The 27883-nt window shown below is 44.4% G+C and overlaps 1 protein-coding gene across 1 annotated transcript in view; it reads right to left on the reverse strand.

Annotated features, from left to right (window-relative positions):
- The window catches only part of LOC309546611 (uncharacterized protein), a gene marked incomplete at its 3' end in the record, with an annotated part of 85479 nt that overhangs the window by 8902 nt on the left and 48694 nt on the right, over positions 1-27883 (reverse strand). Inside the window, exons 3-4 of the mRNA XM_082246350.1 lie at positions 11834-12109; positions 7418-7521 (exon numbers count right to left, since the gene is read on the reverse strand). Of these exons, the coding sequence (XP_082102476.1) occupies positions 7418-7521; positions 11834-12109 (380 nt within the window). The remainder of the gene's footprint in view (positions 1-7417; positions 7522-11833; positions 12110-27883) is intronic.

A 27883-nucleotide genomic window follows, 5' to 3' on the forward strand; every position in this document is an offset into this window, starting at 1 on the left:
CATAGGATACAAACTTTTCAGCGAAAGGGAATTTGGGAAATGTGGCCATTCACTAAAATTAGAAGAGAAACGGTTTAACCTTAAACTGCATAAAGAGCGGTAAGGATGTGGAATTCTCTTCCACAAGCAGTGGTATCAACAGGGAGCATCGATAGTTTAAAAAAACTATTAGATGGGCACTAGTCTGACTCCAATTGTTGTAATAGTGACATATCCCTTGCTGAGACCTATTCCTGGCCTGTATAAGGTGATAGAATTACCACGACAATCGTTATCAGATAGCTGAACTCACCAGACACCATTTCCTTCTATCCACATAGGTTTTATTGCAAGCAGTAGGTATAGCAGACAACAAAATGTGGCAGATGATTGAAGGTTAGTATCTGCAGGTCAAAACATGGTAATGTGTTCCCGGATGCGAGCAGATTGTGTGAAGGCCTAGACAGATGTGGCCATATCTATCCCCACAAGCATAAAGGAGCAGGAACAGGAAATGCATCATGAATGAGAGGGGACAGGAGGGAATACAGAAGAGAAAGGCAAGTGCAACAACCGAAATAACCACAAGATGGCAGTATAATGCCTAATTATATAGACATTGCCACAACTATGCATTATATTATATCTTGCATATTGGTGTAACAGCACAGGCACCTTAACGACCACACCTTACAGGGGTATACAATGTACTGTTAACTGCAAACACACACACACACTCATCATAGGTTGAACTGAATGGACTGTCTTTTTTCAACCTCGCTAACTATGTAACTATGTAGCTGTGTTGAGCTCCTTTACTAAATCTATCATGCCATACATTTATAAAAAGGTGTTTTTTTTTGTAAATGTATGGCCTACTAGAGCTGTTGAACGTGCTCTTTACCAGATAGTTCTATGGTTTTGGCCCAATTCTGTGCTGCCTATGTTTATATTGAGGAAACAAGAAAAATTGTCAATTTTTTTTTTTCTTTATAATTTTTGAAAAACATTTTTATTTATTTTTCATGTTCCTATTCAAGTTTAACCACCTAAGGACCAGGCCTTTTTCTGACGTGTTATTTACAAGTTAAAATCAGTATTTTTTCCTAGAAAATTACTTAAAAACCCCCAAACATTATATATGTATATTTTTTGTTACACGGTATTTGCGCAGCGGTCTTTCAAACGCAATTCTTTTGGAAAAAATACATTTCACTGCATTTTAAAAAACTAAACAGTAAAGTTGGCCCAATTTTTTTTTTGGATATTGTGAAAGATGATGTCACGCCAAGTAAATATATACATGTTACGGTTTAAAATTGTGCACACTTGTGGAATGGTGACAAAATCCGGTACTTAAAAATCTCGATAGGGGACGCTTTCAAATTTTATAACGGTTACCAATTTAGAGTTACAGAGAAGGTCTTTTTCTAGAATTATTACTCTCGCTCTGGCGATCGTGGCGATACCTCACATGTGTGGTTTGAACAGCTTTTTATATTTTCTGGCACGACTTACCTATGCATTTTCTTTCGTGCGTGAGCTCACGGGGACGGGAGCGCTTTAAATTATTATTTTTTTCCTATTTATTTAATTTTTATTTTAACAGTTTTAAAAAAAATAAAAAATCTGATCACTTTTATTGCTGTCCCAAGCAATGTAAACACCCCTTGTGACAGTAAGAGGCAGTGACAGGTACTCTTTATGGAAGGGATCGGGGGTCTAAAAGACCCCAAACCCCTCCACTGCACTTCAAAGTATTCAAAATACTGAAATCGGCATTTCTGAATACTGAAATTTTTTTAAAATCGGCCCAATTGGCAGCCGAGTAAACCGGAAGTGACGTTGTGATGTCGCTTCCGGGTTACATAATCGGAGACCCGCTTGAAGCTGAATCCGGGTTTGTTCGGGACTCCAACCTAGCTGGTGGATGTGGTGGCTGATTTCTCAGGACTCCAGGTGGGATGGGAGACCTAGGCAGAGCCACGGAAGGCGGAGGAAAGGGGGGACGTCCCCTCCCGCTCGCTGGGATAACGGCCGATCGGCAGCTGAGCCGCATCAGCTGTTATCTTCTGAAAGGCGACCGCCGGCTCTAAAAACTATACCGGGATGATGCCTGCATTACCCCGGTACAACCACTTCTGCAAGCCAATGTACATGTACATGGGTTTGCAGGAAGTAGTTTAACTTGTTGTAATGGTGTATATAACCAAAAGTATTACAGTAGCCACTTCAACAGGTCACTTCTAGCTAAAGCTATTGCCATGGTTGACATACTCCATTTTTGCCATTTTGTAAACAACGTTTACTTAACCACTTAAGCCCCGGAAGATTTTACCCCCATTCCGACCAGGGGGTATTTTGCGATTCGGCACTGCGTGACTTTAACGGACAATTGCGCGGTCGTGCGATGCTGTACCTAAACGAATTTGGCGTCCTTTTTTTCCCACAAACAGAGCTTTCTTTTGGTGGTATTTGATCACCTGTGCGATTTTTTGATCACGCGCTATAAACAAAAAAAGAGCGTCAATTTTGCAAAAATAGCAATATTTTTCACATTTTTTTATATGAAATTCCCCAAAAAAAAAATTTAAAAATCAAAATTTTTTTACTTTTTCGGCCAATTTGTTTTATGCTACCTATGTTTGGTAAAAAAAATCGCAAAAAGCGTATTTTGATTGGTTTGCGCAAAAGTTATCGCGTTTACTAACAAAGGGAAAGATTTCTGTCATTTTTGTTGTTTTTTTTTTTAACGAGTAATGGCGGCGATCTGCGATTTTTTTTTGCGGTACTGCGACATTGCGGCGGACAGATCGGACCCTTGACTGACATTTTTGACACTTTTGGGGTTACCAGTGACATTTCTACAGTAATCAGTGCTATATATATGCACTGTTACTGTAAAAATACACTGGTAGTGAAGGGGTTAACTTTATTTGGGAGGGAGGGGCTGTGTGTATCCCTAGGGGCGTGCTTTCTACTGTGATTGGCTGGGGCTTGAGCTGTATGGACACTGATCAACGGATCTACATACTAGATCCGAGTGATCAGTATCCTAACAGCAAGGAGAATGACAGGTGGCTTGTTTACACAAGCTGCCTGACATTCTCCCTCTCCCCCGCCGATCGCCGAGTGACCGGCGGACATCGGGTCCGCCGGTCACACGCGCGGGGGGTCCGTGACCACGCGGGAGCGGGAGCGCGCCTCCGGGGGCGCGCGCTCGCTCCCTAGACCCTCACAGGCTAGTGACGTAGCCCTACGTCACTTTGCCTGTGAGGGGCTGGCTGCCGACGTAGATCGGCGTTAGGCAGTCGGCAAGTGGTTAAAAATAAAAAAAAAAAAATTATTATTATTTTTTTTAAAAAAGTTCTTGATCGTGAATTTCAGCCGATGTCTGCATTTCATTTGCACTGCACCTTGTGCCCTTTTTTTTTTAATTTAATTAAAAAAATAAATAAATGAATACTTGTGTATTCGTGATGTATAATACCACATTTTTGTGTATCCACTGCTGGTGGAATAGTGTCAACTTTGTGTGGGTCCTCTGTGGGTGGAATTAGATCCCTCTCTGAGGGTAGTATTGCACCCCTTTCTGTGGGTGGAACAATACCCCTTCCTGTGGGTGTTCTGTGGGTGGAATTATGCTCTCGGTGGGTGAAATGCCCCTTTCTTAGGGTTGGAATAGGCCCCTCTTTCTGGTACCACACTGGTTACTGCCACTAAAAGCGTGGTTTTAATTATCGCACCTTTTTTTAGTTCCTGTTTCGTTTGTGAATTAGACTTACCAGGTTACCGCATGATTTTTTGCGGTATTTACCAGACATGGGAGTAAGTCACACATGTGCAAGTGAAGTCACAAGCAAGTCTCAAGTCTTAACCTTCAAGTCTCAAGCAAGTCCCAAGTTACTGTGACGAAAAGCAAGCAAGTCAAGTCGAGTCCCTGCTAGAAGTAAAGCAAATCAAGTCAAGTCATTTATTTTGGTCAAGTCACAAATCAAGTCAAAATACTGATCTACCCCAATTTTCACCTTTAAATCAGTTAAAAGTCAGTGGTCAGGAAAGGTTTTGTTTTGTTTTCAACATTAACAAAACTGCTTAGTGCTTTTTTCTTGGCATATTAAAGAAACACTTTGAATGCCCAAACAGCTCAAAATCCTTCGTCCGGTCATGTTTCAACACCACAGTCACTAAAAACATGTTAAGTATTTCCATTGTTAAACAGCCAGTGTCCTAAAAATCAGAACACACTGAGGTGCTTTAAGTGACTGTGGTGTCAGAAACATAACAGGCACATTCATTTTGCTTTAACACATCTTGAGAAAATGCAAATATTTAATAACTTAAAAAAGTAAAGTCATTTTGAGTCATACGTCTCAAGTCAAAGTCAAGTCTCAAGTCATGAATACCAAGTCAAAGTCAAGTCGAGTCTTTTATTAATTTTAGTCAAGCAAGTCTCAAGTCCTCAAACTGGTGACTTAAGTCTGACTTAAGTCAAGTCATATGACTCGAGTCCCCCACCTCTGGTATTTACTGACAATTTTTTTTCTCGTTGTTTATTGCAAAAATCGTTATTTAAAAATGGTTTGGACTTAATTTACCGCATGCGATAATTTTTGCAAATGAGTAACATGATACCCGTGCCCCATGCGGTAAAGCTTAGTAAATTGACCCCGATACATGATATGTAGCAAGTAAATACTTCAAAGTTTCCAAATTAAATAACTTACACGACGGCCTATAACCGGAAGGTTTAACTGTATTATGACAGTATTAAACCAGATTTTAAGTAAACTAACCACCACGGAGTAGATCCGCCTACTCAGGAGGGATCAGCAGACAGACTCTCTGCTGAGCAGGCGGATCTGCTTGACAGAGTCTGCCCCATGTTAAAGGTGCCTAGCATTGGCCGGCTTACGGTGGGGCCCTTCTAACAAAAGTGCTTGAGAGTCTTTTCCTTTAGAAGTGAGTGGATCTGTAGCTGTAGGCTAGGTGAGGGACGGTCTAAGCAGTGAATAGTATGGGGGGGTCAAATGTGTGTTGTCCTCTCATTAATCCTGGCAGGCATCATGTCCCAGTCCACCCACTTGGCAGTTCCAGGCATCAGATCCGGGAGACTTGGATCTGAAGTGAGCAGTCAGGAACCAGCACCAGGACCTCTCTGTGTGGAGCTCTTTTCTCTGAGGTGACTTCAGCACATCTCACAGCAGATCCTCTCAGCACACTGTCCTCTCTCCATAAGAGACAGTATCTTAATCTGATCCCAGGAAAAGCAGTAAAACGCTTCTCCTCTGGTGCAGGAGATTGTGGGACTAAAAGTCCAGCAGTCATAGGTCTCCATACACAAGGATGGTGCAGTGCCCCTTTAAAGAACTACAACTCCCACGATGCTCTGCAGCACAGTAAGTTCTCTTCTGATGTTTCCTATTGGCTCTGACTCTCCTTTCCCCTTATTGGATCCAATCCAGTTAACATCAGCAGCACCTATGTAATTCAGCACAGACACGTGGTTCACTCTGGTGGGAAGGGCAAGGAAGGAAAACGGGCACATACAAAGCCTGCATTATTTACAGTGGGAGAGTAGGGTGAAGAAGTCCGAGCTGGTGCTTCAGCTCCTCTGTCAATCAAGAGGAGAAACCATCTACGGGATTGCCTTTTTTAAGTTTATTGCAGATTACCTTGGATGGGGTTTAGGGAAGTTGCGGGATACTCTACAACACTGAACAAGAATGTAAAGACAATCTTCCCTTTGCAGCTACTTCTGAGAACAGTTCTTTTAGCAGTAGGACATAAAACGTGCAGCACTGGGACACCACCAGCAATGTCCCAGGCCAGGCCTCTTAGCGGGTGGGACTTGGCACTGAGCGGCCGCATATTTGCGTGCAATATTGCAAAAAAAGTTGTGCTGAGAGCTCCTGGCACAGTTACCGAGAGCTCTCAAAGAATTAACAGCAGAATAGGCCCCCCCCCAGCTATGCACAGTGAGTGATGAGCTCTTGGTAAATGCCAACTGGGCCACCTTAGAGGGCAGCAGCCCTCTAGGCTGGGAACTTCTCCTACAGGACAAGAATAAGGCTGCTTCAGGCTTTAGGCTATTTAAACAGGGTGCCGTGAAGTGGCTCTGCAGCTTTCACATGCGTTTGCAAATGTGTGTCAACTAAACCCCTGTTCTTTGTACCAAGAGACAGGTTTTATTTGGTTGGTGACAGACTGGAGGGTGAGTACATCAGACTGGGGGCTGGCTGACTTTCATGCACCTCTTACAATCCTTCAAACCTCTTTTTTTCTTTGTTATAGGGATGGAGATGCCGGGCAACACCAGCTTGGGTCTCATCTAAAGTCCCACCTAGTCCAATATGTTTAAGCAACCAGGGATGGAGACGCCTTGCTTACAGCTTGGTGCCTCATATAAAGTCCCACCGTGCAATTTTCGTGTGTTTTTGGTGGATGCAGTTTTGATTTGACCTTAGTGTTTTCCGTATACAGGGATGGAGACCAATAGCATGACCTGCTTGTCTCATATAAAGTCCCAAAGGAAATTAGGGATTTCAAAGGCATTGAGCTTTACAGGCCATGCCCCATACATAAAATCCCTTCTTATCTATATACTGCATCCACCAAGAGGATGGAGGTGTAATGCTTTTCAGCTGGTCTCATCCAGTTTGCACCATGGTTATAACCTAATTATTTGAGTCTTAGAGACAACAGCCAGTCGTGCATGGGGAGGGGTTGGGGGAGGTTGGGCTGTCTCCCTCTCCCCTGTTTCCCCATCCACCCATTAGCAGCCATGTGCCTCCAGTGTGAGGACACTAAATTAAGAGTGTAGGACTGCAGATTTAAACAGGGTGCCGTGAAGTGGCTCTGCAGCTTTCACATGCGTTTGCAAATGTGTGTCAACTAAACCCCTGTTCTTTGTACCAAGAGACAGGTTTTATTTGGTTGGTGACAGACTGGAGGGTGAGTACATCAGACTGGGGGCTGGCTGACCTTCATGCACCTCTTACAATCCTTCAAACCTCTTTTTTTCTTTGTTATAGGGATGGAGACGCCGGGCAACACCAGCTTGGGTCTCATCTAAAGTCCCACCTAGTCCAATATGTTTAGGCTATTTATGCTTACTCCCAGACACCACCTGGGCACCATTCCCTAGGGTTTGGCTGAGACAAAATAAATATTCAGCTGCTGATTTGCTTCATCCAGCCCACTATTTTCCAGAACTGTCCAGAAGGCAGGGGGAGGCAGCCAAACCCACAGCCAGTGAAATACAGAGCAGACCAGAGCAATGACAATCCGCTCCACTGATTACAGGAGAGCTAAAGAACTAAATTGACCTAACCTAGCATCTATCTAGGAGGGTGCTACCCTATTTTTACCTGCCCCCGACTACAAGCGTATATTAGACCATGAAAAAAAAATTCAGGTTTGCGAGAACAGTAAATACCTTAATTTTGAGTGTCGTGTAGACACACAATCCAATAACGCTCACAACAAAGACAACAAATGCAGCCATGATCCAGACAAAGCCCACCGATTTCTTGCACTCACCTAAAGGAAGACAAATAAAATATTCCTTATGTAGGCTAATACATTTTACTCAGAGGCATGCTTTATTCACTATAGAGTACATCTTAGGCTTCCATATTAGATAATAACAGTATTTTTGCATCTACTGGCAGGTAGAGTTTGCTAAAAAAGAAAAAAAAAAAAAGCTTTCCTGCATGCATCCCTTTCTAATGATGAGTTAACCACTTGAAGAATAGGCTTTTCTGGCACTTTTTGTTTACAAGTTTAAATCACTTTTTTTTTTTTTGCTGGAAAATTCCATATAATCCCCAAAATTACAGTTTTGGGAAATAAAATGGCAATTGTTGCAATTTTTTATGTCACACTGTATTTGAACAGTGGTTTTGCAAACGCAATGTTTTTAGGAAAAGATACACTTTAATGAATTAAAAAAACAAAAAAAAAAAATAAAAACACACAATACATACCTCAATTGTGACGCTTTAAATTTTGCATGCTTGTGGAATGGCGACATACTACGTTACTTAACCGCTTGCCGACTGCGCACAGTATATTTACTGCGGCAGTCGGCCCCGGCCAGGCAGAGTGACGTAGGTCTACGTCGCTCGCCTGTCACTCCTTCCAGAGCCAATAGCGGGCGGGCGCGCGCCCGCCGAGGCGCGCGCCCGCCTCGGCTCGTTCACGGAGGAGTGCGGGAGTGTGACTGGCGGACCCGATGTCCGCCGGTCACACTACGATCGCCGCTACAGCGGGAGAAAGACAGAGCGGCTTGTGTAAACAAGCCACCTGTCAGTTCTCCCTGTGTAAAAGTGAAGATCAAACAGTTCTACTATGTAGAACTGTTGATCTTTGTTTTTACACTAGTAGACCTGTCCCTACACAGTTAGAATCACGCCCCTAGGACACACTTAACCCCTCCCTGTCCAATACTGTTAACCCCTTCCCTGCCAGTGTCATTTTTGCAGTAACAGTGCATATATATAGCACTGATTACTGCAGTAATGTCACTGGTACCCCCAAAAGTGTCAAAAATGTCAGTCAAGGGTCCGATCTGTCCGCCGCAATGTCGCAGTACCGCAAAAAAAATCGCAGATCGCCGCCATTACTCGTTAAAAAAAAAAACACCAAAAATGACAAAAATCTTTCCCTTTGTTAGTAAACGCGATAACTTTTGCGCAAACCAATCAAAATACGCTTTTTGCGATTTTTTTTACCAAACATAGGTAGCGTAAAACAAATTGGCCGAAAATTTTAAAAAATTTTGATTTTTACATTTTTTTTTGGGGGAATTTCATATAAAAAAAGTGAAAAATATTGTTGTTTTTGCAAAAATTACGCTCTTTTTTTGTTTATAGCGCGTGATCAAAAAATCGCACAGGTGATCAAATACCACCAAAAGAAAGCTCTATTTGTGGGAAAAAAAGGACGTGAAATTCGTTTAGGTACAGCGTCGCACGACCGCGCGATTGTCCGTTAAAGTCACGCAGTAAAAAATCGCAAAATAACCCCTGGTCTTTTAGCAGGAAAATCCTCCGGTGGTAAAGTGGTTAAAAATCACCATAAGCAACGTTTTAAATTTTTTTATAGGTTGCCTGTTTAGAGTTACAGAGGAGGTCTAGCACTAAAATTATTGCTCTTGCTCTAACATTCGTGGCAATAACCTGCGTCGGTACCTCGTTCCTGACGTGTGGTGCAAATACCGTTTAAATGTGGGTGCCTGACTACCGTATGCGCTTGCTTCTGCGCACGAGCATGGAGGGATTTTTTTTCTTCTTATTTATTTTACTTTTTTTTATTTATTTATTTATCACTTTTATTCCTATTACAAGGAATGTAAACATCCCTTGTAATAAAAAAAAAGGATGACAGGACCTCTTTATTATTATTTTATTCTATCTTTTCATGTGACAACACTGAAGAAATGACACTTTGCTACAATGTAAAGTAGTGAGTGTACAGCTTGTATAACAGTGTAAATTTGCTGTCCCCTCAAAATAACTCAACACACAGCCATTAATGTCTAAACCGCTGGCAACAAATGTGAGTACACCCCTAAGTGAAAATGTGCAAACCCTCTTGTGCATGGAGTTCACCAGAGCTTCACAGGTTGCCACTGGAGTCCTCTTCCACTTCTCCATGACGACATCACGGAGCTGGTGGATGTTAGAGACTTTGCACTCCTCCACCTTCCATTTGAGGATGCCCCACAGATGCTCAATAGGGTTTAGGTCTGGAGACATGCTTGGCCTGTCCATCACCTTTACCCTCAGCTTCTTTAGCAAGGCAGTGGTCCTCTTGGGGGTGTGTTTGGGGCCTTATAATGTTGGATTACTGCCCTGTGGCCCAGTCTCCAAATGGAGGGGTTCATGCTCTGCTTCAATATGTCACAGTACATGTTGGCATTCATGGTTCCCTCAGTGAACTGTAGCTACCCAGTGCCGGCAGCACTCATGCAGCCCCAGACCATGACACTCCCACCACCATGCTTGACTGTAGGCAAAACACAATTGTCTTTGTACTCCTCACCTGGTTGCTGCCACACACACTTGACACCATCTGAACCAAATAAGTTTATTTTGGTCTCATCAGACCATCATCAGACCACAGGACATGGTTCCAGTAATCCATGTCCTTAGTCTGCTTGTCTTCAGCAAACTGTTTGTGGGCTTTCTTGTGCATCATCTTTAAAAGAGGCTTCCTTCTAGGACGCCAGCCATGCAGACCAACTTGATGCAGTGTACGGCATATGGTCTTAGTGCTGACAGGCTGACCCTCCACCCCTCCAACCTCTGCAGCAATGGCAGCACTAATACGTCTATTTCCCAAAGACAACCTCTGGATAGGATGCTGAGCACGTGCACTCAACTGCTTTGGTCAACCATGGCGAGGCCTGTTCTAAGTGGAACCTGTCCTGTTAAACCACTGTATGGTCTTGGCCACTGTGCCGCAGCTCAGTTTCAGGGTCTTGGCAATCTTCTTATAGCCTAGGCCAGTGATGGCGAACCTTGGCACCCCAGATGTTTTGGAACTACATTTCCCATGATGTTCATCTACACTGCAGAGTACATAGGCATCATGGGAAATGTAGTTCCGAAACATCTGGGGTGCCAAGGTTTGCCATCACTGGCCTAGGCCATCTTTATTTAGAGCAACAACTCTTTTTTTCAGATCCTCAGAGAGTTCTTTGCCATGAGGTGCCATGTTGAACTTCCAGTGACCAGTATGAGAGAGTGAGAGCGATAACAACAAATTTAACACACCTGCTCCCCATTCACACCTGAGACCTTGTAACACTAACGGGTCACATGACACCGGGGAGGGAAAATGGCTAATTGGGCCCAATTTGGACATGTTCACTTAGGGGTGTTTTCAAATTTGTTGCCAGCAGTTTAGACATTAATGGCTGTGTGTTGAGTTCTTTTGAGGGGACAGCAAATTTACACTGTTATACAAGCTGTAAATTCACTACTTTTGTATTTGTAGCAAAGTGTCATTTCTTCAGTGTTGTCACACGAAAAGATATAATAAAATATTTACAAAAATATGAGGGGTGTGTGTATATATATATATATATATATATATATATATACTTCTGGGACTGGAAGTGACGTCATGATGTTGCTACGGTCCTCCAAGGCCACAGAGGCGATCAAAGAGGATCTACTCTTTGATCGCCTCTGGCACCAGCCAGCCGCACCGTTGAATTGTTTCTCGGGCAAATCGGCGGAAATGGTAAGTCTATGAGACACCGCCACTTCTGAAAGCGTTTCAGCATCTCATGAGCCACATGGAGTGCTTTCATTAGAAAAACAGCCACTGGCTGTAAAAAATGATACCGTGGTTATGGCTAATATCTTCAGCCATAACCCCAGTAAACCATTTCAAACCCGCAACGTATATATACTTATTAAGGTATAACTCTAACAATGAACCTCTCTATTGGGGTGGTACTGAAATACTAGAGACACTAGGGTTACAGTCACATTCGAGTCTACAGGGAACCATTGCAGGAACACCCAAAACTCCAAGATGGACAGAGTTGGGAATTATGGCAGAAAGATCTCACTGTTGATGTATCCAAGGCACACATGGGCTGAATCAATTTACTAGGCTCCATTTATAACTAAAATATAACTTTTGAGTGAATTGAAGTGCAGTTGCGTAATCTTACACAAAGTGGGAGGAGTGAAGCTGGTTGCCCACCCAAATATGAAACAATTTGTTTTTAGCGGATTTTCCCTTTAATGTCAGTACCTCAAAATCCAACCGAAATGTGTTATGTTGATACTGTAACAACCATCTGTTGTCTGCCTTAAGGTTCCCAAATACTCACAGGTATTGGATTTTGTCAGCGAAATGGTCCGAATCCAGGGCTCTTTAAATGTAGGGTGGGAAACCAGACAGATGACAGAGGTGACATTGATATCATTGATCCTATATGTGCTGATCACCGTCCAGCTGGTATCTGGATTTTTGGTGGTTGTCACGTTTATGTCATCAGGAAGTGGAATCCAAGAGATATTTGCTGGTGAACCATGACCACTGGCTCTACACTCTGGCAATCCATCACCATTTAACTCCAAAGACACAGAGGGTTCCCTGATACTTTCTGGAAAACAAAAAATATGGCCACATGACAATCCTGGAATTAACATAAAAATATGTTGTGTGTAAAAAAAAGCTGCTGTTTCAATAAGGGACACCAAACTGATCTTGTTAGATGCTGGAAAATTAAAGCTCACCTATACATTCTGGGGCCTTCGGGGGCCCTGTCGGAGTGCAGGGAAGGTGGCTGTAAATTAGGGATCAACCGATTATTGGCAAAGTCAATATATCGGGGGCCGATATGCACTTTACCCGATATATCGGAATTGGCCCCTGAGGTTCCCGATATTGCCGATATTTTGGGAAAGTGCTTATACCGGAGTAATGCCTGCATCTAGAGGCATCACCCCGGTACCGCCGTCCATAGCCAATGGTTGGCTGTCTTGTAATGACAAGCAATGCGGCTGAGAAGCCGCTCGGCTGTCATTACAAGGAGCGAAAGGGGACGCCCCCCTCCCGCTGCCTTCCGCTGCTCGCCCGCATCTCCTGTCCCACCGGGAGACCCGGGCAACCAGCCTGCATGGCCCCTGAAGAGAAGACCCGATCAAAGCCGCATTCCGGGTCTCCGTGTAAAAATCCGGAAGTGATGTCATGACATCACTTCCGGGTACTCTGCGCCAAATTCAAAAAAATTACAGCATTCAAAACAGCCAAACTTGGCGTTTTGAATGCTTTTAAGTGCAGAGGAGGGATTTGGGGTCTTTTAGACCCCCAGATCCCTCAACAACAGTACCTGTCAAAGAAAAATTTACGAAAACATCGGCCAATATCAGTCGATACCGATATTCGATGACCAAAATATCGGTATCGGCAATAAAAAAACAATTTTGGTCAATCACTACTGTAAATATGTTGGGTTTTCCTTTTAGCACTTTCCTGTAGCGTGTCTTTGTCTCTAGCAGTCAAGACAGAAATGCAAATGGTTGCTCAAAGTGGTTCTAAAGCCTAAAATTTTTTACCCTAATGCATTCCTTGCATTGAGGTAAAAAATGTTTAGGCAGCAGTATCTCCCCATCTCCCCCCTTATACTTACCATAGTCCTTACTCAATCCAGCGCTGTGCCCATCTGTAGCAGCTCTCTTACTTCTCCCTGATCTCACAGGCTTGGCTGAGAACAGCGGGAGTCATTGGCACCCGCTGTTGTCAGTCAAATCCTGTGATGAGGCAGTGGGGGGCAGGGCCAAGACGCACTATCTGTGTCTATGGACGCAGGCAGTGTGACACAGAAGAAGAAGCAGCCAGGAGCGCCAGAGGAGGGCCCAAGAAGGAGGTTTGGGGCTGCTCAGATGATACACAGAGACTAAACAAAAAAGCGCCCAGTTTACACAGCATTCCTGAGCTTCAAGAGGAATGGGGCGAGGATCTGATGTCAAACACTGCACAGTACAGCGAGAATATCGGAGTGTAATCTAAGATTTAAATAGAGGCAATGGACACACCTCCCTCCCCCCTTACACACTCTCATAGAGAAACGTGCACAACTGAGGCTGTCAATCATTTGGTGTGTGTTGGAGAAGGGCAACGTAACCCCCGGGATTTCTTGGTATCATAATAAATGATGAGAAGTGACTCGAGCAGATAGCAGTGGAAGGACAGAAAATCTAGAAATCAAACTCAATGCTTTGGATTGAGATAACACACACTATAGAAGGACTAGGACCCCCCTTGGAAGACATCCTGTAGGATGAAATGCGTAGGTGCGGAGCTTAGTGGTTACAACATCATGCCGGCTCAGATGAGCGGCTGTCTTTTGCGATCTGACCTTTTTTGCTTTGACTTGTGTGTGTATACCCTTATTTTTTTAATAGACTTTGTGGGAATTCTCTCTGCTCTTTCTCTACATATAAGGATATATTGTATTGTGTGCAGGCATTGCCATTCCAAACAGAGGAGAGAGCTATCCATCCATCCATCCACCTGGGATCAGAGTTCTTTTTTACAAAGGGCTGTTTGGCTTCACATACACATAGCCTATTATGACCACCAGCCACAGAGAAATGCAAAATTGTTCTTCAATTTTGCCATGTTTTGCAGCTGGCGGTCAAAACGTTCCTATCCTGAACATGATTCTTCCGTGTTCAGGACTCAGGAGAAGGAGGTTGAACCTCCCCTTACTGCAGCAGCTCCTAAACTATCTTAAATGCTTATGTGTACATTGACACATTTTGTAGAGTTGAGTTTAGGACCTGTAGTTTACATTAAGTCTAAGACATCTTGTGTGTTGAGGTCTGAGTTTATGGTAAGCAGACCTGTATGTTGGTGGATGGAGCACTAGAGATGGTGGCGGTTTTGAAGTGATTTTATTCACATTGGACTTTTCCTTCATTTTAGCATAGTTTATAAGGAATTTTTCATTAATGTTTACACATTAGTTGTTTTACTTTAGAGGTTTACAAACACTCTCCTTTCTGCCAATTTTTTTACCTGCAAACCCTCATCTTTTGATTTTAAGCAGCAACTGAACTGAAGATGTGAAAATTTCATCTTTTATAGGGAACAGTTAGTAAGTTAAATGAGAGTTTACAGCAGTCCATAAAACCTACCATTTACATTAAAGGTATGCAAAGAAGCAGCAGTGCACTATCCAGTCTCTGAGAATGCCTAGGCACTCTTGTATGTGTGGGCAGATATTACCCAAAGATGCCTCTGGCTGCAAGTCTTGCAAGGATGAGATTACAACAATGATCCATCAGGAGTAAAATTTTCCTCTGATCCAAAGTGGCATCTGATGTTACAAATCTTCTTGCTAGAGTGCTGGCAAACTGCTGCCGAATTAACATTGGTCATCCACTAGCCTTTTTCTGTTTTTTTCTCCTAGACTTCAGGTCCTATTTAAATAGCCAACCATTATTATTAGGTTACATTGCTCCATCACTGGACCTTCACATATGCCTGAGCCACAAAACAAGGCTTGGAGATTATTGAGTTTGGCGCTGGAGTTGGGGAAATTTCTTATTCTCATTGGTCTGGAAGGTTCTCACAGTTGATGTCAGCCCATTGGGCTGGGGCAGAGTCCTGGATATCCTTTTGGTACCAGAGGAAGCTCTCCTACTAAATCATTTGAAGCCCAGAGCAAGTTGAGGGTCCCCCCAAGACTGGCCCTCTCAACTGCTAGGTAATCTGACCACAATTCAGTCAGACAATACCAGAGTAATTGCACACATCAACCACGGAGGATCCAAACGTCTTGCCGCTAAAGAAAAGTCTACCCAATTCTGGTGCAGACAGGGCTTTATCTTCCAGCCCTGTCTGTCTTGCACTTCCAGGTGTAGGCAATTTGCAGGTGGGCTTCTTCAGTGGTTGTGTGGACTGTGAAGAGTGATCCTTTCACCTAAAAGTTCTTTCAAGACCCTTGTTTAAGGTAAGGGACATCAGACATGGACCTCCTGGCTTCCAGGTTCAACAACAAACTGACCAAGTTTAACTCCAGATCCAGACTGGTCACCCTGCTTGTTGAATGCTGGCTTTAATGGCATAGCTGTTGAAGCTAAAGTCTTGAGGGACAGGGGCCTGTCAGATTCAGTTGTTCCTACACTCTTAAAAGATAGGAAATGGACATCCCGCACTTTTATCATCACATCTGGAAATTTTATCCCTGAAAGTACCCAGTGGAAGGAATCCTGGTTTTTCTCCAGTCTGGTGTGGATCTTTGTTTAGCCTCAAATACCCTCAGGGGGCAAATCTCTCACCTGTAGCAGTTCTTTTTCTGAGACCTCTTGCCTCTCACTCCTTAATAAAGCCTCTGTGCAGGGTGCTGAACACATTGTTATGTTCCCTAGTAACTCTGTGGGATTTCAACCTGGTGCTGTGTGTTCTTCTTGTGCTACATAAGGATGAAGTTGTTCTGAGTTTCAAACTCCTTTTACTTTCCAAGGTCGTTTCTCCATTCTACCCGAATCAGGACATTTTTTTACCTTCCCTTTGTGCTGCTTCAAAACCTCCAAAGGAGATTTCACTCCATTGTCTGGATGTGGTCCACTGTCATGTACTTTGGTTGGGGGCCGATCTGACGAGAGAGCTTCCCTCATGCTCAAAGCTCTGGTCCGAGCACCCCTAAATGCGATGACAGAGGTTCAAGGTTCAAAGAAGCATTAGGCATGCCAAGGGTGTGTGGCAATGGACATGTATGCTAATGCGCACTGGCACACAGACCGGTGTGTCAGTGCATGCTGGATACTGGCCCAAGCTCGTTAGCTGCACAAGATTGAGTATTAGCTGTATTCCTTTCCTGACATCTATGCTGTTTGAGTCCATCCCTAAGTGGATTTGGAAACTTGATATTAAAACCTGTGATCTTAGGTAAGTTAGTGCCCTTGAGCTTTTCTTCATCAGATATCTGTTTCTCAGATTTGCAAGGCTACCAGTTGGTCTTCTGTTCACGCACTTGTTAAGTTTTACCAGGTGGATGTTCATACCCTAGTTGAAGCTGGCTTTGGTCATAAGGCTCTTTGGGTGGCTCTATGGACTCTGCTGAGCTCCCTCTGTTAACCTGTTGGCTTCTGTGGGCCTGTTAGCCGTTCATTTGCTGTGTTGCCCTGAGTTGGGCTGCTTTTGAACATCCATATGTACCTGAATAGTCGTCCTGTGTCCCTTAAAGTTTGATTAAGAAAATACCACAAAATCCTCTTCTTGGGGTACATTACCTCCCCTCCACTGTTTTTTTAGGATCCACCACTACTATTGTTTATAAAATTTGGGCAGTTTTGGGACTTTAAATGAGACACAGGCAGGTATTGCTCTGCATCTCCATCCCTGTATATGACAAAACTGAAGAAAAAGGGGGTCTAAAAAAGATGTGTGGAAAACAGCCAGCCCCTAGCTTGATATACTCACCCACCAGTCTGCTAGCAAACCGAATAAACCTGTCTAACAATGTAGGTTAAAAACAGGGGTTTGATTGACACATATTTGCAAACACATGTGTAAGCTGCAAGGCCTCTCCACGGCACCCTGTGTATCTTGCAGTCCTAACACTACTCAACCTGAGTGTCTCCACAATGGAAGCACATGAATGCTGATGGATGGATGGGAAACAGGTGGGCTTGGAGATGGCCCGATCCTCCCCCAACCTGCTCCCATTCATGACTGGTATTGAAAAACGAATGGCTGTATAATAGCCATGGGGTGCAAACTAAAAAATGACCAGCTGGGAAGCACACACCTCCATCCCTTTAGTATAGGTAGTAAAGACAAATTGGGACTTTAAATGAGACACCAGCCTGTAAAACATAGCGTCTCCATCCCTGATGACATATAAAATATGGGCAGTTTTGGGACTTTAAATGAGACATCAGCAGGTATTGCTCTGCGTCTCTATCCATGTATATGACAAAATTTAAGAAAAAGGGGGACTAAAAAAGGTGTGTGTAAAACAGCGGGCCCCCAGCTTGATATACTCACCCACCAGTCTGCTAACTAACCAAAACGCATTTGGCCTTGCAGCTTACACATGCGTTTGCAAATGTGTGTTAACCAAACCCCTGTTTTAACCTACATTGTTAGACAGGTTTATTTGGTTTGTTAGCAGACTGGTAGGTGAGTATATCAAGCTAGGGGTCGGCTGTTTTCCACACACCTTTTTTAGTCCCCCTTTTTCTTCAGTTTTGCCACCACTACTATTGTTTGCTACAAAACTGAGGCTGGGGGAGAGATAGGTTTCATCATCCTGTCCTTACAGCTCTTGTTTGCCAGTGTCCAGTCTCCTCAAGGTAGCAGTATTTCCTCTAAGGTTTTGGCTATGGGATAGGAATTTAAGGGACATTTCCCAATTGGGCACAGATTGCAAATAAAAAACTGACAGGGGCTATAACCCTCCTCCAAAATGAAAAATAAAGTTTTCCCCTTAGTTCTACTTTAAACTTTATCAAAACTCATGAACACAAATATAACATATTGCAGCTTACCAGTCTTTAGATTTGATGGCTGCATTAGATATTCAGGTTTACATTTTTTGACTGGTAAGCTGCAACACATTACATTATTGAGGACTAAGATCCACTTTAAATTTTGACATCTCATTATTCCATAAAATTGTAGTTATATTCTGTAGGCATGGAAGCAGTGTTTACCCATTAAATATCTAATTACTAAATGTGTTATGTCTCATAAATCTGTACATTTTATGATGAGGCTACAAGTATTTTTTATAAGTGAAAACTTCTATATTTTCTGAACTGAATTACAGAATGCCATAAATATAACTAAGTAAGTTCATCTGATCCCTCCAATAAATACTTAAAACGTGAATTGAATTTAACTACTTAAATACATGAAATGAATATATAATTGACTAACTTAATTAAAATGACCTTATGTTAAACTTACCTATGGTAACTTCCAGCACTCTTCCCACTATCTGCTCGGCCATAAAGGTTGCTGTGCATTTATACAATCCACTGTCATTCATATGTACAGGATGAATCCTCAGAACGTGAATTGCTTCATTTTCTATCCTATCTTCCCACCAAGAAGAGATCCGATCATCAGGTTCTACATTCTCACACTGTTCCCTGACTATTCTGCACCAGGTCACGTTGGGCAGCTGTTCCTGGTAGCACAGATGGACTGGACATCTCAAAAAAATTGGCATGCCTTGGTTCTGAATGACTCTTGAACTTCTGTGGATAGTTATTGATGGGATACAAGGTAGCGAGGGTCCTGCAAAGAAAAGAGCACACAGATTAAACTGTTGTACATGTGGCAGTCTAGTGGTTAGAACCATGACATTTCCAAGTTGGGGCCCAATGTCCAGTTCCACCCAGAACCAGTGTCTACACGTCTGATGTGTTCCTTTCAAGGGTTTCCACAACAGATGCTGGATTCTTATTCATTTTAAATCATGGATAATGTAACAGGAGGAGCTGGAACACACAAAGGTGGGTGGGAACACACAAAACTCCCGTATGGACAGGAGCAGGGTCAGAACAAAGGTTGGCCATAAATTAATCTTTTTGTTCAATCAGCAAATGGGTTGATGGAAAAAAAAACAAATAAAAATAGATCCCCCCATCCACACAAGGGAGATGGATGGAGAAATCCTTCCTGCTGTGTTATTGTATTCTGACAGCGGGGACTCCATTGTCAAAATACACTGATCCACGCTGCAGCCAATTTAGATAAACTTTTGTTGAGCAGGAACAGGCATAAATGGATCAATATTTGACCGATCCCTGCTGAACTAGCAAAATTTCGATCCATCTATGGCCAGATTAAGCCAGGGAGATCTGCCAGTTGGAGTGTCCAAGACACTAACACTATGGGTATGGGAGAGATTTACTAAAACAAGTGCACACAGAATCTGGTGAAGCTGTGCATAGTAATCAATCACCTTCCAGGTTTTATTGTCAAAGCTTAATTGAACAAGCTGAAGTTAGAAGCTAATTGGTTACTATGCACAGCTGCACTAGATTCTGTGTGCACCAGTTCTAGTAAATTTCCCCCCTGTGGGCTGACTTAACCTCCCTGGCGGTATGATTCTTTTGGATTTTAGGCGCTGAAAGCGGTACCATTATTTTGCATGTAATTTTTGTGAATGAGCAGCCCAAACCAACTGTATACATTTATTATATATATATATATATATGTGTATGTATACATGTATACATATATTATATATATATATATATATATATATATATATATATATATATATATATATATATATATATATATATATGTATATATATGTATATACATAAAAAGTACAGTAAAACTGCAGGAAAGGGCACTGGGGGGCAATGTAATGTGATTTTTCTTTATTTTGAACGGTATCAGTGTGTTTGGTGTGTTTTACATTTGAATTTGCAGCCGGTTCCACCCCCCTGCGAAAGTCACGTCGCCGGTGACGGAAGCCGGGGCTCGCAGACGATCGGGAGGAAGCTCCGCCGCACACCGCCCGCATACTTCGCTGGATCCCGGAGAAAAGGTAAGTAAAACCTCTACCAGGATCCAGCGATCTTCCTAGCGCTACCCCGAGTGTGGCTCTAAAATCTAACCCCGAGTCACGCTCGGGAATACCGCTAGGAAGGTTAAGGCCCGTACACACGAACTGATTATCGAACGATCTGTCGTCCGTTTTTTGTTGCATGCTAGTCTTATGTGGAAAGTGAATAGGTTATTTTCATACGAAAATTCCCGTACGACAGAATTCTATACTTCAGAAGTGATGTCATGTGTTGAATTGTTTTGTATGTGTTCTTTCGTTTCTGAGCATGCCTAGTCTTGCTCTTACGATTTTTTTCCGACGAAAACTGTACTAATTAAACGAAAATCGGACGTTATGTTGACGTACGACAAAAATTTTATAGCCTGCACATCAGGATTTTTTCAGCCGAAAAAGTCAGAGTCGGCTGTCGAAAGCACCATACTAACAATCCGAAAATCGGCAGATCGGTCATCGGACGAAATTTCCCTTCAGATTTTCTTATCGTGTGTACGGGCCTTTAGGCCCCTTTCATACCGGCTTTCTGATCTGGTCCGCCTGTCAGTTTTTCAGGCGGATCTGATCGGATGCTCCATGCACCACTATGGAGCAGCGGATGTCAGCGGTGACATCTCTGCTGACACCCGCTTCTATCCGATCCGATCCTGTCCATGAAATCTGGACGGATGGAAACCCTATTTTTTATCCGATTGGAGGATCGGATCGGATGAAAACGGACAGGCGGTCCATTTTCATCTGATCTTCCCATAGAGGAGAGCGGGGCTCTGACAGGTCTGTCTCTACAAAGTAAGCGGAGACAGAGCTGTCATCCGCCTGCACAGTGAGGATCCAAGGATCGATCCCCGCTAAGCAAAACAGAGTCCGTCGGGCGCACCGCCCATGTGAAAAAGCCCTAACCCCACAAGATTCCAGTTATAACTACAATATCACCTATGGGTAAAATGACTGTTCAAAACAAATCCTTTTTTCTGATTGTGTTTTTTTTATGCGTGTTCACTTGAGCTGAGTAGACAATTTTTGCTTTATTTAAAACCATGTGGTTTGTCAAATTTTTTGCATGCCTTGTTTTGCTATAGAAGAGCTGAGCAAGGTGACAGGTCTAGGGCAGCCTTTTTCAACCAAAGTGCCTAGGCACCCTGGGGTACCTTCAGGTTTCTTTAGGGGTGCCTTGGCAAAATTCCTAAAAATTGCCCAGAAAGCCAGCTGGTCGATGAAGCTTTTAGTAACACAAAGCCACAAGTTTTTATTGTGCACCATCACAATCTTCGAGACGCCAGCATCCTAACAACCAATGACTTTATCAGTTGATAAGGTGGACATTGGGCGCCTGCACAGCATCCTTGTTTGTTTCTCCCCTGCTCCTCACCATCAGTACTGGGTGCAGGGGTGTATTTACCACTAGGCAAACAAGGTGTTTGCCTGGGGTGGCATTTTTCAGGGGGGCGGCGTCTGTACCGGGAGGATGTCTGCAGCTGCAGGCATCACCCCCAGTATCATTTTTTAGAGCTGGTGGCCGGCTCTCTTGTAATAGCAATCAGAGTTGCTTAGTAGCCACTCGATTGCTATGACAAGCAGCAGGAGGGGTCGTCCCCCCGCCACCTTTTGTCGCTGTCCCGTTCCATCGGGAGACCCGAGCGACCAACCCAACGCGTCCACTGGCTTTGCTTGGCTGTTTGTAACAGTAAACCGAAAGCGATGACATGACAGCACTTCCGGTTTACTCGGGAACCATCTCACCTGTAGCAGTTCTTTTTCAGAGGCCACTTGCCTCTCACTCCTTAGTAAAGCCTTGTTATGTAACGGTATCAGCCAAATGATCAGACCAGTAGTGATGTGCAATTTATACTTTACTTAACAATGTGGAACGTAGATTACACAGGAGATCATGTGAACAGGGGTTTGCAGTACAAAACAGCAATATGAGGAAGGGAGAAACATTCCTAAAACATGTGAAAACGATTCTTTTGCAGTTCTAGTAATGGCCACTAGATGGCAGCAGAGTGTTCTGAGTTCAGTTTACAGATAGGATAAAGATCTGAAGATTTCTCATGTGTTCCCAGAGATTGATCGTTCATTCAGCAGACTGGGAGCTGTGGGGATTTCTTGCTGGCACAGACTTCACACAGGCACTGCTGATGCTGACTTTGGTCAGGAGGCTCTGGGGGCCGTAGATAGGACCAACCCACTGCTTGGACAGCTTCTCCACATGGACTGTAACAGAGTCCTCTCCAGTGACTGGGGCTTGGATAGATACTGCGTGCTCTTGTGCTCACTGCTGGTGGCCCACACACCAGACTGATCGATTGATGACCCAGCACCTGGGGACAGCTCACCTGCCCAGTCACTGCTGTCCCATCAGGCAGGATCTCTCTGAGCACAGGAAGCTGGGCGGAGCTGGCATTTATACTCCCTGGGCATGTCCTGGAACTCAGGGGATGCTGGGAGCCCAGAGGATTGTGGGGAATTGAGTTAAAGGGACTTGCACCTGCATCTGGATAAAGGGGCACACCACTACACTCCACCCCACTTGAACTTGCGATCCCAGGCAAGTTCACAGACCATACAAAGTCCTCTTGTGCAAAGCATTCAGGTGGTTTCCCAAAGTTGCGCCTCTGAGAACATCTCAAGGGTTGAGGTTCAGGCTCTTCTCCAGGAGCAGGCAAAGGTGCATCCTCGCTTTCAGGCCTCTCCGTAGACAGTGGGTCAGAGGGCTCCACAGCAGGAGTAGGAATCTGAGCTGGGCAATCATTGGGCTGTACGGCATCGTCTGTACCTGTAATCTCTCCTGAGAGACTTGGAGGTAGCAGTGGGGGAACAGGGAATAGCCAACACTGATTCTCTGTTGGGGTTGTTACTGGTGGCTCTGAAACCTGTTCTTCTGGCTCTCTAGATGAGCTCCCATGAATCTCCCTGTAGCTTTCAATAGGCTTAAGGAGCCTGCGGTGTAGCCGTCTTGGCCTGTCTTGAGTATTTTGCTTCTGTATGTCATAGACTGGCACTCCTCGGATGGGTTGCCGTAACACAACTCCAGGCATTTCCTCCCATGGAGTTTGTAGCTTACCCTGCTGATGTGCACCTTTGCGCCGGATCAGGACCCTGTCTCCAGGTTTCAGGTCATAGACCTCCGTTCCTGACTCTTCTTGTTCCACCCAGGTTCGATCCTTTACGAACTGTTGGACTTCTGACAGGCGTCGCCTCCACTCTTGAATCCAGGATGCTGGAGTATACTCCAGTTCTTCAGTGGGGACAACACCCCATAGATCTGTGGGTCCCCCAAGAGTACGGCCGAACATCACATGGTAAGGAGAGCGACCGGTCGCTGAGTGCACAGTATGGTTATACTTCCAAACCACTTCAGCCAAGTAATGGGTCCATCTGGTTCGTTTCTCACGGGCCAGTCCTCTCAACAGCTGTATCAGGGTACTATTAAACTTCTCACATGCTCCGTTACCCTGTGGGTGGTATGGGGTCGTATGCGTCTTTTTGACACCTAAGGAGCGACACCATTTCTGGAAGAACTCACTTTCAAAGCAGGGCCCTTGGTCTGAATGTATCTTCTGAGGGCAGCCATAAGGGAGACAGAAATGCTTCCACACTGCTTGGGCTGCAGTCTTTGCAGTCTGGTCATGAGTTGGCACGGTTACTGCAAACTTAGTAAAGTGATCCACCATAACAAGGACATAGCGATGTCCATCTTCTAACATGTCAAGGGTGAGAAATTCAACTGTTAGTACTTCCAATGGGGCAGACGTGTTCCAAGTCATGGGAGGCACCTGGGCCTCAGCCCCTTTTGTCACGGAACATACCGCACAGTGCTGAGATATCTGATTGATCAACTGGAACAGCCCCACACACATGGCTTGCCTTTTGAACCAGGCGAATGTCTTGTGGACACCCCAATGTCCTCCTTCCACATGAATTCTTTCTGCCACTTGTCTAGCTCTGGCCCGTGACAGTACGACCTGCCAGGTTACCGAAGAGTCATGGGGGAACATTATTCTGCGATACAATATGCCATCTCTCAAGAGGAAACGTGACCATTCACCCAACAGTTTTTGTGTCTCTGGCAGCAGTCGCGATCTTTCTCTTCTACTGGGCCACCGCTGTAACTGCATCGCTTCTCTTACTGGGGCAATCACAGGATCATTCTTCTGTATTTCCGCCCAGTTATACTCTTTCAATACATGGATGAGGTCCACCCGTGGTTGACTCTTAGGTCTAGCCCTCATTACGGGTGGAATTTCTTCTCCTTCAGCCTCTTCATCCACATCTCGCTGTGGTTGTACTGAAGGGTACCGTGATAGGGCATTGGCCACGTGTTTGTCCTTTAGTGCTGCCAAGGTAAGAAGCAGATTTCTAACTTCTTTAGGTGATCCCAGGTGGGTAGGACATCGTTTCAACAGCTCGGGCTTCAGCCCCTGGATGATATTCATGCCCAATATCACCTGCGGCTGTCCTTTTCCAGATACACGTGTAACCACCACACCTTTTTGGCCAAGGTCCTGTCCCCACAGTTTTACCTTCATCCAGGTAATCCCAACCACTTCTATAGGAAGTTCGTTGGCAGCTGTCAGTGAGGACCATGGGGTATCTCGACTCATTTTCTTCTTTGGGAAGTATTGCTGGAACAAAGGTTCTGGTAGAATAGTGACTTGGGAGCCAGTGTCGAAGAGACACTCGATCTCTTGGCCATCGAAGTACCCATGTACCACAGGGCAATCGACCCCCACGTCCTCCGTGTGTGACTGGGGAGTCGTTTTGCTGGACCGCCCCGCTGCTTGACTCCTAGCGGCGGGGCGCTCTGGGTTTAATGGCCCCCTTGGTATTTGATCAGGACAGTCCCTCAAGCAATGTCCCTATTGTTGACAGCCCCAACATGGGGAGGGTGACCTCTGCCTTCTTGGTCGCCGGCGGGGCGGTGATCGGTTTCTCCATGAAGGGATGTTCTCCCTTGGACCCCTTAGATTATCTCGCTCGCGCCTCAGCGTGGCAAGTTCTGTCTGGAGCTGGGCCATTCCTTCTGTCAGCTTGTGGATGGCCACCTCCCATGGAGCTATTTGTTCAGTTTGTGGCAGTTTACATGGTTTATCCCCTGTGCTGGCCATGAGAACGTCCACACTGGCACGTCTGGGCTCTGAATACAGGATAGCTGCTTCTAAAATTTCGTGGAATTTTAAGTTTGGGTTACCTCTGTCCTTTTCTTGTAGCTTTTCCCTGACTTTGTCAGACAGAAGTCCATCCAAAAACTGATCCTTCAGCCACCCGTCTGTATCACTCCAGCCAGCACGCCCTGCTCACCTCCTCTCATTGCGTCGGATCTCGGCTGCTATATCCTGCAGTTCCAGAGCATACTGCGGAATGGATTCTCCCACTCTCTGCCTTCTACTGATAAAGCGAGCCCTAAGATCCCCTAATGCAACCGGTTGGGTATACACTGCTTCCAAGCGGCTGATTATCTTGTCTAGGGAATCCTGGTCCTCTGCTGGAAGGTGCAAAATTAACTTCCTTGCTTCCCCTTCAAGGGCATTAATGGCCAGATCTGCCTGCTGTGTGTGGCACCCCATATGTGGTCCACTGTCATATACTTTGGTTGGGGGCCGATCTGACGAGAGGGCTTTCCTCACGCTCACAGCTCTGGTCCGAGCACCCCTAAATGTGATGACAGAGGTACAAGGTTCAAAGAAGCATTAGGCATGCCGAGGGTGTGTGGCAATGTCCATGGACATGTGTGCTAATGCGCACTGGCACACATATGCGCTGACGTGTCAGTGCATGCTGGATACTGGCCCAAGCTTCTTAGCTGCACAAGAATGAGTATTAGCTGTATTTGTTTCCTGACATCTAGGCTGTTTGAGTCTATCCCTAAGTGGATTTGGAAACTTGATATTAAAACTTGTTATCTTAAGTTAGTGCCTTTGAGCTTTTCTTCATCAGATATCTGTTTCTCAGATTTGCAAGGCTTCCAGTTGGTCTTCTGTTCACACACTTGTTAAGTTTTACCAGGTGGATGTTCATACCCTAGTTGATGCTGGCTTTGGTCATAAGGCTCTTCAGGTGGCTCTATGCTGAGCTCCCTCTGTTAACCTGTTGGCTTCTGTGGGCCTGTTAGCCTTTCATTTGCTGTGTTGCCCTGAGTTGGACTGCTTTTTTGACATCCATATGTACCTGAATAGTTGTCCTGTGTCCCTTAAAGTTGGATTAAGAAAATACCACAAAATCCTCTTCTTGGGGTACATTACCTCCCCTCCCCGCTGTTTTCTTAGGATCCACCACTACTATTGTTTATAAAATTTTGGCAGTTTTGGGACTTTAAATGAGACACCGGCAGGTATTGCTCTACGTCTCCATCCCTGTATATGACAAAACTGAAGAAAAAGGGGGTCTAAAAAAGATGTGTGGAAAACAGCCAGCCCCTGGCTTGATATACTCACCCACCAGTCTGCTAACAAATCAAATAAACCTGTCTAACAATGTAGGTTAAAAACAGGGGTTTGGTTAACACACATTTGCAAACACATGTGTAAGCTGCAAGGCCTCTCCACGGCACCCTGTGAATCTTGCAGTCCTAACACTACTTAACCTGAGTGTCTCCACAATGGAAGCACATGAATGCTGATGGATGGATGGATGGGAAACAGGTGGGCTTGGAGATGGGCCGATCCTCCCCCAACATGACTGGTATTGAAAAACGAATGGCTGTGTAATAGCCATGGGTCGCAAACTAAAAAATGACCAGCTGGGAAGCACACACCTCCATCCCTTTAGTATAGGTAGTAAAGACAATTTGGGACTTTAAATGAGACACCAGCCTGTAAAACATAGCGTCTCCATCCCTGATAACATATAAAATATGGGCAGTTTTGGTAAATTTAAATGAGACATAGGCAGGTATTGCTCTGCATCTCCATCCCTGTATATGACAAAATTTAATAAAAAGGGGGACTTAAAAAGGTGTGTGGAAAACAGCGGGCCCCCAGCTTGATATACTCACCCACCAGTCTGCTAACAAACCAAAACGCATGTGGCCTTGCAGCTTACACATGCGTTTGCAAAATGTGTGTTAACCAAACCCCTGTTTTAACCTACAATGTTAGACAGGTTTATTTGGTTTGTTAGCAGACTGGTGGGTGAGTATATCAAGCTATGGGCCGGCTGTTTTCCACACACCTTTCTTAGTCCCCCTTTTTCTTCAGTTTTGTCATATACAGGGATAGAGACGCAGAGCAATACCTGCCGGTGTCTCATTTAAAGTCCCAAAACTGCCCATATTTTATATGTTATCAGGGATGGAGACGCTATGTTTTACAGGCTGGTGTCTCATTTAAAGTCTCAATTTGTCTTTACTACCTATACTAAAGGGATGGAGGTGTGTGCTTCCCAGCTGGTCATTTTTTAGTTTGCACCCCATGGCTATTACACAGCCATTAGTTTTTCAATACCAGTCATGGATGGGAGCAGGTTGGAGGAGGATTGGGCCATCTCCAAGCCCACCTGTTTCCCATTCATCCATCAGCATTCATGTGCTTCCATTGTGGAGACACTCAGGTTGAGTAGTGTTAGGACTGCAAGTAATACAGGGAGCCGTGGAGAGGCCATGCAGCTTACACATGCGTTTGCAAATGTGTTTCAACCAAACTTCTGTTTTTAACCTACATTGTTAGACAGGTTTATTTGGTTTGTTAGCAGACTGGTGGGTGAGTATATATCAAGCTAGGGGCCGGCTGTTTTCCAAACACATTTTTTAGTCCCCCTTTTTTTTTCAGTTTTGCCACCACTACTATTGTTTGCTACAAAACTGAGGCTGGGGGAGAGATAGGTTTCATTATCCTGTCCTTA

The sequence above is a fragment of the Pelophylax lessonae genome (genome assembly GCF_965119305.1).
Source record: "Pelophylax lessonae genome assembly, chromosome: 2".
Classification (NCBI taxonomy): Eukaryota; Metazoa; Chordata; class Amphibia; order Anura; family Ranidae; genus Pelophylax; species Pelophylax lessonae.